Source organism: Amborella trichopoda, chromosome 9, assembly GCF_054954075.1.
Source record: "Amborella trichopoda isolate Santa Cruz 75 chromosome 9, AtrichopodaSantaCruz75HAP2 v2.0, whole genome shotgun sequence".
Lineage (NCBI taxonomy): Eukaryota > Viridiplantae > Streptophyta > Magnoliopsida > Amborellales > Amborellaceae > Amborella > Amborella trichopoda.
Window position 1 is genome coordinate 9,240,572 of NC_142344.1, and position 18,368 is coordinate 9,258,939.

The 18,368-nt window shown below is 39.4% G+C and overlaps 1 protein-coding gene across 3 annotated transcripts; it reads left to right on the forward strand.

Moving 5' to 3' along the window:
• The first annotated feature begins 1,249 nt into the window (after positions 1-1,249).
• On the forward strand, positions 1,250-17,399 carry ATR (Ataxia telangiectasia-mutated and RAD3-like protein). Of its 3 annotated transcripts, XM_006828797.4 has the most exons (15): positions 1,250-1,508; positions 1,625-1,769; positions 4,738-4,850; positions 4,968-5,302; positions 5,440-5,564; positions 5,683-5,827; positions 5,974-6,603; positions 6,722-6,797; positions 6,911-7,238; positions 8,506-9,765; positions 10,124-13,490; positions 13,653-14,222; positions 15,675-16,295; positions 16,571-16,765; positions 16,902-17,399. In XM_006828797.4, the coding sequence occupies exons 1-15, from the start codon at positions 1,343-1,345 to the stop codon at positions 17,067-17,069; spliced, it is 8,244 nt and encodes a 2,747-aa protein (XP_006828860.2). In that variant the 5' UTR covers positions 1,250-1,342; the 3' UTR covers positions 17,070-17,399. The 3 variants fall into 3 exon arrangements, with proteins under 3 accessions (XP_006828860.2, XP_020517211.1, XP_088703845.1); XM_020661552.2 differs by lacking the exon at positions 1,250-1,508 and having other exon boundaries at positions 1,634-1,774; XM_088847719.1 differs by lacking the exons at positions 1,250-1,508; positions 1,625-1,769; positions 4,738-4,850; ... (3 more) ...; positions 5,974-6,603; positions 6,722-6,797 and having other exon boundaries at positions 7,032-7,152.
• Positions 17,400-18,368: the final 969 nt, after the last annotated feature.

Here is an 18,368-nt window from a genome sequence, read left to right on the forward strand (position 1 = left end):
TATAAATCTTGAGATCAAGATGATCGATTTGAGGATTTTCCAACATAAGAACAACCTTCACTAGTGAGTTTTTTAGGTGCACCTTGGTCGTACCATACAAGGTTGAGACCTTCTATAATTTTTTTTCCTTTATGGTGAGAGTAACATGAGTTTTTGTATAGGGCGTGGTTTGTATAAAGCCGAAGCTCTAAACAATCAAAGTAAAATGCACCTTCAAATAGTATTGATAAATATGGTTTCAATACTGGAAATCTTCGTGATAACCTTAAAATATATTTTTCATCTCTAATTATAAAATTTAAAGCTTAAAAATTAGTATAGATCGAGTATATCTATTAAAACTTAAAAATATTGAAAAATTGACGATAAAAAATTTGTATTACAAGATGCAATATTTCCAAAACTTAAAATCTATTTTTTTTCTTTCTTATATTCATACATCTTGAGGTCGAGATGATCAATTTGAGGATATATGTATATCCAAACAAACTCTTCTAATGAAATACTTGGGGTGCGATTGTTTAGAGGGAAAAGTTTATATAGAGCCGAGGCTCTAAACAATCAAATTTGAGCCTACCCCAAAAAGTTCGAGGTTGTTTTGATGCCCAAATATCTTCAAATTGGTCATCTCAACATCAAGATGCATATACATGAGAAAAAAATAGATTTCAAGTTTTGGCAATAGTGTATTTTGTAACGCATTTTTAGAGCGTCAATTTTCAAGATGTTCATGTTTTTATAGATCTGTCGACACTATTTTCGAAGCTTTGAACTTTATAAGTAAATATGAAAATATATTTTAAGGCTATCACAAAGATTTCCAGTAGTAAAACCATATTTTTCGATACTATTTGAAGATAGCCTCTAATTTGATTGTTTAGAGCCTAGGCTCTATACAAACCGCACCCTCGTTTAGAGCCACGCACTTGTTTTATTGAAAATAATTAAATAAGAGTGTGGTTTGCACAGTGCCTAGGCTCTAAACAATAAAATTAGAGCCTACTTTTAAATAGTATCGAGAAACGCTTGAAATCCATTTTTTTTCATGACTACGCATCTTGACGTCCAAATGATCAATTATAGGATATTTGGACATCAAAACAAGAGTGAAATTTTTTTTTACGTAGGCTCTTATTTGGTTGTTTAGAGCCTCGGCTCTGTATAAACTTTTCACATTAAAATAATGCATTTCTTTTTTTGGTGGGGGAAGTTGGATCTTTAAAAGGGGTAAGCGTTATTGGCCGGGAAACTTTTGAAACTCGGAGGGAAATGGGGTGAGAGAGAGAGAGGGAAATGGAGTGAAGCAGAGAAAGAGCCTGAAAGATACAGGGTTCGAGAGAGAATGGCGGGCCTTTATGGGCTCCTGCAAGACATTGGGGAGTGTATCACCCGCAAAAGCAAAAGCGACGACCCCTCCTCCCCTCATTCTGATGACTTCTCCGTTGAGAGCAGATTTCGTTCTGTGCTCCCCAATCTCCTCCATGCTTTTGTCCTCCCTTCCAAGACAGGTCTCTCTCTTTTCGTTGATCATCATCATCAAAATCCTGTTTGTCGTTGACAACATTATCATCATCTTCTTAGTTTTTTGTGTTTCTTTAACTCTTGCTCTGTTTTTTCTTTCCAGAAAATGAAAGGGAGCTAACTGCCATTTTAAAGCTAATTACTCACATCTGCAAGAATTACCCTGGTGTCTTCTTCAATGGTAAGGCTTCTGCTGTTCTTCCCATACTCGGACGCGTTATTCCCTTATTTGCGGAGCCATCTTTCTGGTAAGGTAACCTTGCATTTTAATGTTCTTCTTTTTCAAGTATCTTTCTTACTTTTCTAGTTAGCTTTAGTTCCATTAACTTTTGTAAATTGATGGTAAGTCCATTTTTAATTGACGTAAGTAAATGTATTACTAATTCGATCTCTCTGATTATGTACTGTAAGTAAATGTATCGCTAATTTGATTTCTCTGATTATGAATTTTGTTCCAAACATGGACTTTTTATTGGGATTCCTGTTTGGGTGGTGAGTATACTGCTCCGTTCATTTCTCTGATTATTATTTTTGTTCTAGATCTTATGTACTTATGCTTGGATATCTGTTTGGATGGTTAAATTATGGGATATTTGTCAAACGACACTGAAATATCATCTACTTAACATTTCACCCATTCATCAAACTACACTTAACATATCAACTATTCCAACTCATGACTCATGACTATGTGTTGTTGATGGGCTTCTTTAAATTAAATCTGGGATGGATAAGATCTTAAAATATTTTCTCTTTGTGATTTTTATGAATTTCCATTATTTGCAAGTTTACAAACTCAGTAGAATTATGCATCTTGTTCCAACATGGTGATTTGTGTTTCGTTTTTCTCCTTCCCTGAGAATATCATATTCTTTTGAGAAGATAGTGGATACTGGATAATGATATGGTTGGAAACATGATGCTTTTCTATTCTGTGCACTTGGGAATCAGTTGAGTTGAGTTATGATTTTTTAGTAAGCAAATCACTATTGATATGCTCTTGATCTCATATTGTATGCATGCGTATAAAGTTATAATTGCAAAGAAAGGAAAAAGCTATATTTATATATCACTTATTACTCAAATCAATACATAAAATATTAGGGTAAATCGCGAGGTAAAAAATAAGGAGAAATCACAGGGATGAGAAATGAAAGGAATATCGCATCCAATCCTCTAACAATTCCGTTATGTATCTTGCAACTCCTTATTCAAGGTTTTGTTTGTGATGAACAAAGTGGAACTCCCATATTTTAGTAATAGCCTTTAAAGAAATTATGGGTGGAACTCTCCAACAGAATGTTTTCCATCACCTCAGTGAAAGCCAATTCATTCACATACAACTTATCAACAAGTGAAATTTTTTGTGAGACACATTAACAAAAAGAAACAAAATGAGAAAAAGTTACCAAACTACCTATATGCTCTATCAAACTGCCATGAGAATAATGATACATCAATGCTATCCCTTGAGTTGGGCAATAAATGTCATTCTTCCCTGCCTGCTTGTAAAAAAAGGGAATCTAATACATGCAATAACTAGTGGCTAAGGAGAATCTAACACCCATGTTTTGCTTTAATGTTTCATTCCGTTTCTTAGTTTTTCCATGTGCAATCTGATGTATGCTGCAATTTAGGAATGGTTTCATTTGTCACTTATGTTGATCTGCATGTGTAGTGTATGTGAATATGGTCAACATAAATAACTGCTCGAATACAAAAGAATAAAAGATAAAACAATTTATGATGTTGTTTTACATCTATCACATCCCAAAATATATGCTTGAGAAAATGTCAAATTTAAATATGATGAGGCGATCGTAGTTTTTTGTTATGTGGATTAGATGGATTGTTGATTTGAGTACTGCCGAATTACTTATCAAAACACCTAGATCGTTTGTCAAAGTGGAAGGAGGGAACATTTTACTGTTTTAACGAGGCTGCCAATTGGGCCTGCTGGTCCATGGGCTTTTAGATCGGACCCAGTTCAGCCACAGAAGAAGGCCTCCTAGGCACGGCCCAGGCAGGGGCTGGTATGCCCGAATTGTTTTCAGGTCCGACCCGGGCCAGCCCAGGACAAGCCCAAAAATATATTTGAGATATATTTATATATTAACAAATGTATTTATTATTAAATATATATGTCTACATACTTATTTAGAGCCTGACTCAAATTTCTTTGGACGGGCCTGGCTTAGATAGCTATGTCCTCACAATTTCAGGCTGGGTCTGGACAGGCCTGAGCCCGTCCTGGTGGCAGCCCTGACTTTGAGTCACCTTGAGATCAGCACTGAAAGAATATTTTTGGGGTCAGGAATGCCAACTATGGGATCCTGCAACTAAGGTGCTGGGAACAAGAGGTTAAGATTGGGTTTGAAGTTGAGCACAAAAATTCCCTCGGCTCTTTATTTGTGGAGTGGGATTAACTGAATTCAATTAAATGATTAGATGGTGAAGATGGTTTCACTGAAACTGTGACAGATTGTAGATGTTTAGTGTAATCTTAAATACCAAAAGGGTATCTCATAGTTTTGAAGATGGAGCCAGGCATAGGGGGGTGCTGACGAGATTATGGTTGCATTGGGTCATAGATTTGTCAATCTTGATTGGTTGGCATCTTGGAGATGCTTTGCTTTTCATCAGGCAGGTGCTTGACTGAGATGCTTTGACCTGTATAATTGGCTTTTCTAGTTGCTTCACAAGTCTCATGTTTATTGTCAAAAAACAAAAACTACTCGACTAAGTGGATGGGAGGCATGATGTTGAAGCAGTTGCCCATTTTCCTACTAAGTGGATGGGAGGCATGATGTTGAAGCATGTACGAGTTCTCGAAGTTCAGATTAGGCAGCTATGTGCAAAAGATGAGCTATACTACCTACCTTTCAATCTCAGTTGCCAAGCCATTGAGAACTTTGAAATTAAATTTGCCAAACTTCAAGAAAATATTTGTGTTTTCTTTCTTTGTAACGCCAAAGAGGGTGCTTGACTATGTGTTTTGATCTCTTCTTGCATAACTAGAGCTCTAACAACATGTTTGGGCATGTTTTTTATTTCTAAAGAAATTTCAAATTGCTGGTGTTCTCTCTTCATAGGCCTTAAAAGCTGCTTCATAAGAAATAATAATCTTTCTAGCTTTCTCACAATTCTTTGATTTTAGATTTGTCATTCTTCTGTTTTATGACCATAAGCTCTTCCTAATCATTCAATGATATTCAGCTCTCATCATCATGCAATTTTCGAGACTGTTACTTCCCTCTTGTCCTTGCTCCGTACTGGAGAAAGGGAAGCTTACCGCCAGTTTTTCTTGGACTCTATGTTGCTTCTTGAAGGTATGGTTTGGAATTGGCCAATCTGAAGCATCACTCAGTAATACGTTTTATTTTCCCAAATTTTTTCATTTTTGTCTATTGCTTCTGCAAAACCTGACCTGCCTCATATTTTTGCAGATCTTTTGTCAGTGGCATCATTTTATGCAGAAAAATCGAACTTCACGGCTTCCACTACTTTGTCAATAACATGTTTCTGTGAATCTTTTTATGAGATTTCTAGTGCTCCAGCTCTTTTCTGCGACCTTCCACCTTGTTGCAAACCAGCAGGTGGTCATGGTATTCTGGTGGACGTCACAGATGAACCACGGTGGCAGCCTTTCTCAATTTGGACTATCAAGATTCTTAGCAAGTGCCTCACAGAAGGCACTCTACATGTGGAAGGGCTCATCAGTCCTTCATTTATGTTGAGTGCATGTAACTTGCTATGTTATGGAGGTGCTGATTTGCATATGGTGAGCTAGTTGCCACTGAGAAATATGTTACTCAATTTTATATCCTTCATTTGTTATTTAAGAAAGGTGGTAGACTAGTTGGTGGATTATCTAATTCAATATCAGCTCGTAATATTTCAATGTTTTCTTTGTGCAAGTCCTGTTTTGACTTTGCACGTACTGCCGCAGCAGTACTGGATGCAGAACTTATTCCTGTTGAGAAGCTTATCCTATCAATAGCATCCATCTTGGCTCAAGATATCCAGAAGCTTTCAACATTCAGGTACACTTTTGAAACTGGGTTTGCTATTTCTGGCTGCCCAAACTCTTTTCTTCATTCAGCAGTTAATCAGCAAACAAAAAATTCTTCTCGTATAAATAACGTAGTGGGTTCCTTGCAGAAATTGTGTTTATGATTCCACCATTGGTGCTTGCCTAACTGCATTGCACTTTACCTGCCACAAGGATATTGTCGAGAGCACTGCTATGGATTTGCTTAGGGTTTTCCCGCTGACACTTCAGAATACAGAAAGCCCAGAGCTGAAGGTTGAAAATTGTTAACTTCGTGGTTCTTAATCTCGACAAAATATGCCAATGTTTTACAAATTCACTATTAATTTTTGATTGGGTTCCTTAGCAATTTCCATGATTCTCTTGTCCAACTACTGTGCAATTTGTAATATGTTTTTCAGGTTGCTCTATGCAGTGCTTATACACGAATTGTCAAAACATGTCATCCGAACATTTGGGGGCCAGAATCTCTTCTGAAAATATTATCCTATTCTAAACCTTGTTTAGAACTGGTTGATTGCATTCAAGTGGTGATAAATTCACTTGGACCTTTTAACTCTGGAGGGAAATTTGACAATGGTAGTATGCAGGCTTCATGGTCCGCTTCATGTGACAGGGAATTGGAGACTGTCAGTGTGGGTGAGAAGAGAGTTGCTCACAGTAACATTGACAACTTAAAAAGTAAGAGGCAGAGAATAGAGAAAGACGGCTTGCTTTCTGATGTTAACTTTCGAATTGGTGATGAAAACCATCCTACGGAAGACCTTCCACGTATTTCACACTTACCAAATATCATAAGTTCTGCATTTGATTCAGACAAAATATCATATGCAAATTACTGGAGAGGCATGCTTATTGAGTTTATTGGTCTTTTAAACTCTGGTGAATTAGAAAATAGGCCTTTAACACGAGAGAATGCTGTAATGGCTCTTAGCATACTTTGCATTGTATTCAGTAACGATCCCTACAGTACCTTGACTGTCCAAATCTTTCAGCAAGTGCTGGAGTGGATACCTTGGATATTTGAGCAGGTATGCGAACATGGCAGACCATATTGTCATTTTTCTGTTGAAATACTTCCTTTTTGTTTTTTGTTTTAATACCTTTAAAGTTTGTTTTTCAATAAATTTCTTGAAACTTTTGTTTCAGGCAATGGAAATAAATTGGTCCATATTCGATTTGTCCATCTATCTAGAAGCAGCTTATAATGTGTTGCTACTACAAAGTGAGCCAGTCGCCTATTCTTATTTTCTGTTCTAATTGTGTAGTACTCAAATGCATAACAGTTGAAGTTCCTGCTATGTTCTTCTACCAAGATTCGTTGTTTGTTGAATGTAGGTTTCCATCCCAAGGATATGAAGCCAATGAAAGATGGTGGTCATGGTTCTATTCCTAGTCTCTATTCCTACAACCTGCAGCTTTTACAATTGTTAAAACTTCCTTGGACACAATCTCATTTGGTTAATCAGGTTTATCCTCTATGGAAAGCAAAGTGCCTCTCTGTTAAAGTCCTCTCCTTGATGGGCATCAGACCAGATCTTGATATTTTGGACCTGGCATTGCAAGACAATTATGAGGAGGTTAGAGTTGAAGCTGTTACTTCTATCCCAGTCTTTTTGTTATGCTTCAATCCGGATCAAATATCTTATGTATGCAGAAAAATAGAGTAAGTGAAAACTGAAATTGACTCATTTTTTGTGATTTTAAGTCCTTGGAGTCCATGTTGGATGGCTGATTTCTATATGGCATTGGTCGATGTTCCTTGAGCCTTTTACTTCACCTGGGGTAGAACTCCTTACAAAGACCGATTTCTTTGATTGCTATTTCTGTATTGTCTGATTCATGAGATTTGTTTAATGATTCTCATTGGTGCCTAACATAACATGTGGCATTGGCAATTAATACTCCTTTTAGCTTACTTCTATTTACTCCATCTTTTCTCCTGTCTACTGTAACATTGGGGTATCTTGGGTGTTTAACTGAGAGCCAGGCCTTAAACTTCCAATTGTCTTTTCACAGAGGCATCATTTAGATAAAGGTGCCTGAAACCAGCTGTTATTTATACAGTTTTTCCTCTCAATCTCTTTCTCTTCCTCGTTTTATTTTTTTATTTTTTATTTCTTTTTTGTGTGATGGCTTTTCTGTGCTATCACCTTGTCCACTTACACAATATCCTCAGCCACCTTCATGTTTTCACTTTTCAGGCACTTCAGCCCTTATGATCCTCTTGACCTTGCTCCTTTGATCCAAATTAGCTGAGTTTTGGTACTCTTTCCTCCAAAACATTGGCCAAAGGGGTATCTTACATTCTTATTCCATACATGCATTTTATAGGATTCCTTTGGTGTTTTCTTTAGGATGGTTAGCTGTAGAATTCAAACCTTGCGATGTTTACTAGGGCTCTCAATTCACTATCAACCGAGCCAAGATCCTGGCTTTCAATTATGATAATGTTTAGTTTACCTTAGAATGATATCCATATTCTTGTGATCAAAGGCATCTATTTGATTGCAGTACTACATTAAGGAATAAGAAGATTGTGAAGTATTTTCTTGCATTTTGTGGTGCAACTTCAACATGATGTGCTGATAATAGCTGTTCGAGAGTGTGGAGAACTCTTGTGCATATTTTAAGTCACTAGGAACAAAAAAAATGTTCATTGCACCTGGTTGCTGTTGCAATTCTGTGGTAGTTAATGGGGTTATCCTTTCCTTTGAGGCTGGTCAGACCTCCAAGTTGAGGTCTTTTATGATCAGATGTCTTATCATTATTATAATTATTTTTTGCAACAAATCTATATTTTATATAGTATTCTCTCTTTATTTCTTTCCTGAAATAATGTGGTATTGTCATCTACCTGAAAATCCTCTCTTTTATGGCTGAATCCTGGTCTGGTGTTTGTATCTTCTAACTTCTTTCTTGCATTTAACTAGGGTCTTAGGGCAAGACAAGTCTGACAAAGTAAATCAAGGTTTAGCCAATACAATTGGGTATATATCATGTCTTTATGGTTCTCTCTGCAATGCTGGATCCATGAAGGACAACAGTTCATGTAAGCTTTATGTAGAAGTTGGCAGAGGGAAGCAGAGTCAAACTTCAGAGTTTCTTTCCCAACGATTTTGGTGTCCCCAATGTGGCATCGGATCTCCATATGACCAAGAAAAGTTTCTTAATAGTAGATACCTTTCCCAGGTGCAATGCATAGATGATGGCTTTGAATTTGAGTTTGGAAAGATTCTGAAGCTCTTCTTTAAGCTTCTTCTGGAAGAATCATCAGAAGAAGTCCAAGTTGCATGTGTGGGAATCACATCTCGGGTTCTGATGCATATGCAAAAAGAAGCATTGACTGAGACAAGGTCTGAATGGATCCAATGCATTGACAAATTACTTCTTCATGATAAGAGGTCCATGAGAGAAGCATTTTGCTCGCAGATCTGTGGCTTCCTTTCAAGCCATGTACTGGACTGTTTATTTTCTGAAGGAAATGAAAACAACAAGACAAAAGAGCAAAGACTTCTTGACAAATTGAAGCATGCTTTGGCAGCAACCGAGGATCCTGGGGTGTTTGAGACTCTACTAGAAACTGCAGCTGAGATCATGAAAGGTGTTGACTTCCATGGGCAGATTTTCTTTTTTGCTCTTGCTTTGTTGCTTGATCAGCTTGATAATCCTCATATCTCCGTGAGAATGACAGCTTCAAGGTTAATACTCAACTCATGCCAATTCCACTGTGGAGGTGGATTTGATTTGATATTTTCTAAGTTCACTAATATTAGGGATGAACTTTTTGAATATCTTTGTTCGAGGCTTGTGAGCCGTCCAGCAATGATCAGAGAGTTTTCAGAGGCAGTTGTGGGGATCAAGATGGTTGATCTTGTCCGGATGATGATCCCTATTGTGCTCCCAAAGCTAGTGGTTTCTCAGAAGGATAATGATCAATCAGTCATTAATCTACATGAGCTAGCGAAGCACTTGGACACAGATTTGCCGCTGTTGCTTTTGGAGTGGTGCCACAAAGTGCTTGCCTTTGTTCTTTTGCAAGCAGATGGGAAAGAGTTGCTCTCTGCTTTGCAGTTTTATGAAATGCAGACTGGGTCTGACACCAGTGAAATTTTTGCAGCTGTTTTACCAGCACTTCTTGATGAGCTTGTACGTTTTCTTGGGGATTCTGATACTAATGAGACCAGCAGGAGGTAATATAAATGGTTTTTATGTTAACTGGAAGTATAATGTTATCACATGGACTATGGAAAGCCATAGTCCATTGAGATCATATGTTCACCACTGTCCATTGAAATGTTGTACAGTAATGGAGACAGTGAGATCCAGCATTGGGTTATATCCTCTGGTGGGTTCCACTCTCTTATCATCTTCTATCATTTTGTTGCTCCATCACTGTCCATCATTTCATTGGACCATCATGACATTAATGGACTGTGTACCCATTGTCCATTTGATTATTTGTTATAATGCACTTTCTCTAAGTGTAGCGGTAATCTTTTCTTATGGCCCTTAATCCTTACTTTGCCCTTTTTGTGTTTTTTTTTCCAGGACTGCACGAGTTCCTCAGATGATCCAAGAAGTTGCTAGTATTGTCACTGGCTCTAATGATCTACCGCAATTTTTGAGGAATCACTTTGTTGGCCTTATTAACAGTATTGACAGAAAAATGCTACGTGTTGATGACCCCCTATTGCAGAAACAAGCTTTGAAATGTATAGAAAAACTTATTGAAATGATAGGTTCTCATCTCAGTACTTATGTACCCAAGATTATGGTTCTTCTAATGCATGCTGTGGAGAAAGAAACCCTTCAGATTGAAGGCCTTAGAGTTTGGCACTGTTTCATCCAACAATTAGCTAAGGTGTCGCCTTTAAATCTGAAACATATAGCTTCTCAAGTAGTGGCTTCTCTTATTCCTTTTCTTGAGCGATATGATGAGAACACGTTGCAGTTGAACAAAGCTGTGGAAATTTTGGAAGAACTTATTGTCTCAAACAGGCATCTATTGGATCGGCATGTTAGGGAACTCCCTTTGTTGCCTAATCTTCCCATACTAAAAGAAGTGAATAAAGTTATCCAAGAGGCACATGGCTCGATGAGTTTAAGAGACCAACTTCGCCATGCTATTGATGGTTTGAACCATGAGAACCTGAATGTAAGGCATATGGTGGCCTCTGAGTTATGCAAGCTACTGAATGTGAGAAGGGAGGATGTCACTGCTATGATATTGGGAGAAGTTGGTTCGGATTTGGATGTCATAAGCTCATTGATTACAGCCTTACTAAAGGGTTGTGCAGAGGAGTCGAGGACGATAGTGGGCCAGAGATTGAAATTGGTTTGTGCAGAGTGTCTTGGAGCTCTTGGGGCAGTTGATCCAGCCAAAGTCAAAGTAGTTTCATGCCGTCGTTTCAAGATTGAATGCTCAGATGATGATTTGATCTTTGAGCTTATAAACAACCATCTTGCCAGGGTTTTTCGAGCTGCCTCTGATACTGTTGTTCAAGATTCGGCTGCATTAGCTATACAAGAGCTTTTGAAGCTTGCAGGGTGCCAAGCTTCATTGGATGGTAATGTTTCTCTCTTTATGTCCCAGCTTTCAAAGAGCAGGGAGTCAGAGAGAGCCTTTACTGAAAAGGATAGTGACTCTTCTGAGATGAACAAGAGAGGTCAGAGACTTTGGGACCGTTTCTCTAACTATATCAAAGAAATAATTGCTCCATGTCTGACCTCGAAGTTTCAGCTTCAGATAGTTAATGAATCAAGCTCAGCTGGCCCCATTTACAAGCCCTCAATGTCATTTCGAAGGTGGATATACTCTTGGATCAGGAAGTTGACCAAAGAAGCAACTGGGTCTCGAGCAAATATTTTCAATGCTTGTCGAGGAATAGTTAGACATGATATGGGTACAGCTATTTACTTGCTCCCATATTTAGTCCTGAATGCAGTTTGCCATGGCACTACTGAGGCACGCCAGAGCATAACCGAGGAGATATTATCCGTTCTCACTGCCGCTGCTTCAGACAACAGTGGGGCAGTTGTTCATGGAGGGCAGAGTGAAGTCTGCATTCAGGCCATCTTCACTTTGCTTGACAATCTAGGTCAATGGGTGGATGATCTTAGACAAGAAGTTGCTCTTTCTCAGTCCCTCCAGTCATCTAATCTGAAGCAACCTTCAAAAAGAAAGGATCAGCCTGATGGTGATCAGTTCGTACTAGTACAGTGCAACAATGTTACTGAGCTCTTGACTGCTGTTCCAGAGGTGACTCTTGCTCGTGCTTCCCTTCGTTGCCAGGCCCATGCCCGATCTCTGTTATACTTTGAGTCACATGTGAGGAAGAAATCGGGATCATTTAATCCGGCGTCTGAGAGAAGTGGGTTATTTGATGATGAAGATATCTCCTTTTTGATGGAGATCTATAGTGGTTTGGATGAGCCTGATGGCCTATTTGGGTTGGCACATCTAAGAACTTCTTCAACCTTGCAGGACCAAATCTTGATCAACGAAAAGGCGGGTAATTGGTCGGAAGCTTTAACTTGCTGTGAGCAAGCCTTGCAAATGGAGCCTGATTCTGTTCAAAGACACTCTGGTGTTCTCAACTGTTTGCTTCATATGTGTCATTTGCAGGCAATGGTTACCCATGTGGATGGATTGATATCTAGGATAACCGAGTACAAGAAAACTTGGTGCATGCAAGGTGTTCAAGCAGCTTGGAGATTAGGGCGATGGGATCTGATGGATGAGTACCTATCTGGAGCTGAACAAGAAGGCCCAGTTTGTAGCACATCTGAGATTAATGTTTCTTTTGATTTGGGTCTTGCTAAGATTCTCCAAGCCCTAAGGAAGAAAGACTCATACTTGGTTGCTGAGAAAATTGCCCAGGCTAGACAAGCTCTATTAGCTCCCATAGCAGCTGCTGGAATGGAGTCTTATATGCGAGCATATCCCTTGATTTTGAAACTGCATATGCTAAGCGAATTGGAGGATTTTTATGCTGTCCTTAGCGACATCTCATTTCTTGAGAAGCCTTTCCATCTCGAAGATCCAAGGTTCTCAAAGCTGATTAAAGAATGGGAGAATCGTTTAAGGCTTACACAGCCCTCGCTTTGGGCTAGGGAGCCATTGTTAGCTCTTCGAAGATTGGTCTTTGGGGCGAGCAATCTCAGAGCTGAAGTGGGAAACTGTTGGCTTCAATATGCGAAGCTATGTCGAGCTGCTGGCCATTATGAAACAGCAAACAGGGCAATTTTAGAAGCTCAATCATCAGGTGCACCAAACGTTCACATGGAAAAGGCTAAGCTTTTGTGGGGTACAAGGAAAACTGACCGTGCCATAGCAGAGCTCCAACAAGTACTACTCCATATGTCAATCGAAGTTTTGGGGAGTGCAGCTAGTTCTTCTATCACTAGTCTCTCTCTCATCCCTCCCAATCATGCTTCAGTCTCAGCTACCCAAGCACTCAATCAAAACCAAGATGCAGCGAAAACCATCCTTCTCTACACAAGGTGGATTCACCATACAGGACAAAAACAGAAGGAGGATGTATTAAGCCTTTATACAAGGGTCAAGGAGCTGCAACCCAAATGGGAAAAAGGTTACTTTTTCATGGCAAAGTATTGTGATGATCTGCTTGTTGATGCCAGGAAGAGGCAGGAAGAGAATCAAGAAGGATTGATGTATGAGCAACGGACCTCAAGGATTGCACCATCAGCCCCTGTTGCTCATGGCAGTGATGAGAAGCCCTGGTGGAATCACCTTCCTGATGTGCTTCTCTTCTATGCAAAAGGGCTCAGAAGGGGCCACAGCCATCTTTTCCAGGCGTTGCCTAGGTTATTAACCCTCTGGTTTGAGTTTGGAAGCAAATATCAAAGAGATGGTTGTGCCTCCAATAAAGATTTAAGGACCGTCCATGTCAGGGTAAGGACGTGCCACTTCTTTTTACCTCTCTATCCCCAGTTGCTGCCTTGATAATTGTAACATTTGTATTTTTAGTCCATGGCTATCAAAGGCACATTTAAAATTAGTTATGTCCTATCCATCATCAACTGCCTTTAAGATTCTATTGTCTGTTTTCTTTAGGTTATGGGTATCATGCGAGGTTGCCTCAAGGATTTGCCTACATATCAGTGGCTCACCGCTCTATCTCAGTTGGTTTCAAGGATTTGTCACCAAAACAATGAAGTTGCTCTGCTGGTCAAGCATATTATAATATCAGTTTTACAGGCATACCCTCAGCAAGCCTTGTGGACCATGGCTGCTGTTTCGAAATCTACAGTGGCGGCTAGGCGTGAAGCTGCAGCCGAGATAATCCAAGGAGCACGTAAAGCAATTTCTCAAGGAAGTGAAGGAAACATTTTGTTTACTCAGTTTGCCGCCTTAATAGATTACCTGATCAAGTTATGCTTCCACAGCGGGCAACCAAAGGCGAAGACAATCAATATTGCCACTGAGTTCAGTGCCTTGAAACGGATGATGCCTGTTGGGATCATAATGCCCATCCAACAAGCTCTTACTCTAACACTGCCGACATATAGCACAATCTTTTCGGACCTTCCGGAGTATGACCCCTTTTCCCATGCAGAACATGCTACCATTGCAGGAATCTCAGATGAAGCAGAGATCCTCTCATCACTCCAGAGGCCAAAGAAGGTATGTACTCTCTCAAAGCAAATGGAATCAAAATTTAAAGCTTAATTTTTTAGAGCCATAGTTCAGCACAATACCTGAATGCAGCGTTCTGAGACACGGCCGAGGTAAATCAGACTCGACTGAGTAACTCGGCCTCGCCCTATAGGCTAGGCGAGTTTTGGGCAACTCGGCTGTACACCACGTTTGTAAACTTTATTTATATTAATACGTCGAATTTAGATCATGTATTTCATTAGGCCTCCGCGGGTATCACTGATATATAAGTTTTAGCGCGTGCGCGCGGGCAGGGATCGAATCCTACAAGTGAAATTGTCTTTTTGAAAGACTGCCATTTTTATGTGGTACAAAATCTTAAAAGCAAATTTTTTTTAAACAATTAGGCCCCCCAAGAATCGACCCTAAATGTCTTGAAGGAGGCAAATCAATGTCACGTGTTGTCACCAATACGCCGTTGACTCTTTCATTGCAAAACTTAGCCCACTTATTATACTTATTACATTTATATCTTTATTTTCTTAAAAAAAAAAAAGAACTAGACTCAGCCGAGTTACTCGGGATCGCCCAAATAACTTACCGAGGCCAAGGCCTGAGTACCTTGGCCGAGTCGATTTTCTAAACACTGCCTGAATGAGTCTTTAAGTTCATTTGGCTGACTTGCCCATGTGAGCATATTTAGGTGACTGGAAATTTTTTTTAGTGATCTGAACATTAGTTTAAGAAATGGGTATAGATGTATTATCGCATAATCTTTTTAGTACTGGAAGTGGAAATTTTGAAACCCATTTGGGGCTATTCCAAAGCTGCACCATAGGGCTTCTTACCAGCTTTTCACTGAGAAGGAAAGAGGCAAGTGGATGATACACATGCAATTAGTTTCCTACACCATCATGTTTTATTTGATAAGCTCATGATCTTTGTCCAACTCCATCACATATGTAAAACTATTAGTAAAACTGTTGTCTATCGCTAATTTTCATCTATCTATACCATCTGTTTCTCTCTCTCTCTCTCTCGTCTCCCTTTGCCTCCCTCTATGTAGTTCTTATATCTTCCACTCATCATCTTTCTTTCTTTTTTTTCCTCTTTCAATTTCTTTTTTATGTTTATTCCCCTAACTATCTTTTCGTATTTCTAGGAAAAGTATAGTTTTTGTATCATTATCATCATGCTATCATCCAAGCCTTATCCCAACTATTTGGGGTTGGCTACACGAAACATGTTCCACTGTTCTACTTTATCAAGGGCCAAAAAGTATCATGTGGCATTTATTTAGTGTATCTTAAAATTACTGAAACATGCTTTTCCCAAATTGCCAGGTTGACTTACCTGATTGCTGAGCTGTTTTCTCTCCACTCACTTGGCCCAACCTGATTCCTAAGTTGCCAAATCGCAAACTTGGCTTTTCAGTTGCTCCTAAGTTTGAATATCTCTGACGTTCAAAAGTATTTTCAGGTAATATTCCATGGTAGCGATGGAATCGACCATCCTTTCCTCTGCAAACCCAAGGATGACCTCCGAAAAGATGCTCGGATGATGGAGTTCACGGCAATGATCAACCGCCTGTTATCCAAATACCCAGAGAGCCGGAGGAGGAAACTGTACATCCGAACCTTTGCAGTAATTCCACTCACGGAGGACTGTGGTATGGTGGAGTGGGTCCCACACACTCGTGGGCTTCGCCAAATCCTCCAAGACATCTACATAGCCTGTGGCAGGTTTGATAGACAAAAGACAAACCCCATGATAAAAAAAATATATGATCAACAAGGCCAAATGCCTGGGGATGAGATGCTTAGAACAAAGATCCTTCCTATGTTCCCTCCTGTTTTCCACAAGTGGTTTCTTAATACTTTCTCTGAGCCAGCTGCCTGGTTCAGGGCACGTGTTGCTTATGCGCACACCACTGCAGTATGGTCCATGGTTGGGCACATTGTGGGGCTTGGTGATAGACATGGGGAGAACATCCTCTTTGATTCCACAACGGGTGACTGTGTTCATGTTGATTTCAGTTGTTTGTTTGATAAAGGCCTCCAATTGGAGAGGCCTGAATTGGTGCCTTTCAGGCTTACCCAGGTGAGCTTTATCTTTTTACTGTCTAGAACTTTTTTTTTATGGGGAACCTTTGCTACAGTGAAATAGACCTTGGATAGTAGATGTCCTTTGGGTCATTGATGGCCATTAAATTGATGAATAGTGATGAAGAGAGTGAGAGCCACCCTCCACAACTTTAATAAGCTGTGATGTTTTGATGTACTATGCTTTTATATAATGTCCATTGGTATATACTGCACCCTCCCTTTTCTATGGGGTGATGATCTTGGTTATAACCACTGGTGACTATGTTACAGAATATGATTGATGGGCTGGGCATCACTGGATATGAGGGTATATTTCTAAGGGTCTGTGAGATCACGCTCTCTGTGTTGAGAACACATAGAGAGACACTTATGAGTGTTCTTGAGACCTTTATTCATGATCCTCTTGTGGAGTGGACAAAGTCTCATAAGTCTAGTGGAGTGGAAGTTCAGAATCCCCATGCACAGGTAGAGGACCAGTGAGGTTTCGATGCTTTATAAGGGGCATCTGTTTCTTTCTAGTTTTCTTTGAGATAATATTGGTTTAAAATTTGAGTTTGACGCTTGATTCTTTTAATACATGTTTGGCTATTGTAATTTGCAGAGAGCCATTAGCAACATCGAAGCTAGGTTGCAAGGAGTTGTAGTGGGTGTTGGAGCTGCTCCATCCTTGCCCCTAGCTGTAGAAGGACAAGCTCACCGACTGATTGCTGAAGCTGTGTCCCACAAAAATCTTGGGAAGATGTATATATGGTGGATGCCTTGGTTTTGATCATATTTTCAAGACCAAGCATGGTATGCTCGCTGTTTTGGTCGCTTTGGGGAAGCATCTTATGAAAATATTTGATTGGAGAACTTTCCATCTGTGCTTCTCATTCTACTCATTATTGTGAAGTGTTGTACATATTGTGACCGTGTTCTCTATAGCAAGTTGCCAATAGACTCGACATTTACAGCATAAAATGTAGATAATGGAGGGAAATGCATTTGTTGCAGACCTCGCTCAAGCTCTGGATGTGTTTGAATATTGAATTACTGCTTATGTGCCTTTGGTCATGAATGCTTCTTGGGAAATACTATGAATACCTGCAATTTTACATCCTTTTCATGGGTTTTTATAATTTGTATTAATGATAGGGAGTCAGTTGCCTTCAAAGGCCTCACCCACTTGAGATTCTTCCCAACTGAAGTGCATATAGATCCAAGGACATCTAAGCTACTCAAGTTCCATCATTTTGAGGGTACATGTGAAATCCACATGCATAAAATGGTGCAATATTTTTATATATTTTTTTTACTTAAACCACTGGATTCCGCTAGTCTTTAGATGGGAAAAAAAGCCAAGAAAGGCCGTTTTAGGCAGCGATTTTAAAAATGCCAAAGTTGGCATGAAATTGCCCCTTGGGAATAAGTATGTTGAGGATTGATTTTTTGTATTTTGAGGAAATAGATTTGTTAAGGTAGAGTAAAAAGGACAATTTGGGACGGTTGTTTAAAAGACTGAAGGGTTTGAGGGCGGGAGGAGTGTTTAGTGCAAGTAGACTCGGTTGATTCGGCCCTTGTGGGGGTTCAGGGGTGGTAGCCCCCGAGGAAAAATTCGAATATATACGTATATGGGATTCGATATATCTAGGACTTGATATATATCCGTACAAGAGTATTTTGGTAATTTGTACCATCTATCTGGGATAGATATATATTGTTGCGATGGGGTTTCTAGGGTCAAGGGAAAAACGTAGATTTTTTGGTGATGAGGGAGAACAGAGAGACGTGAGGAAGATAACTATTGTAACCTTATTCTCCATTGCCAATAAATAAGCTTTTATCTTTTGTGGACGTAGACACGTTGCTGAACTACGTATATTTTTGCGTTGTGGTTGTTTGTCTCTTTCTTTTGTATTAGTTTCTCATTTCTTGTTTTCGTGGATTGTTTATCGTTTTTACAAAGTCATCCCATTCTGATTCTGCATGCATATAAGAAAACAATTGAGTCTAGAAGGGAACCGACAGTTCCGCACAATAAAATGATGACCTGGACTTGCCGATTCACTGATCCGGACCGGTTTTTGGT

Coding starts and splice junctions, on each gene's coding strand:
- ATR (XM_006828797.4), top strand. CDS start 1,343: ATGGCGGGCCTTTATGGGCTCCTGCAAGACATTGGGGAGTGTATCACC. Junction 1,770..4,737: donor TTTGCGGAGCCATCTTTCTG/GTAAGGTAACCT, acceptor AATGATATTCAG/CTCTCATCATCATGCAATTT. Junction 16,766..16,901: donor TTCAGAATCCCCATGCACAG/GTAGAGGACCAG, acceptor TGTAATTTGCAG/AGAGCCATTAGCAACATCGA.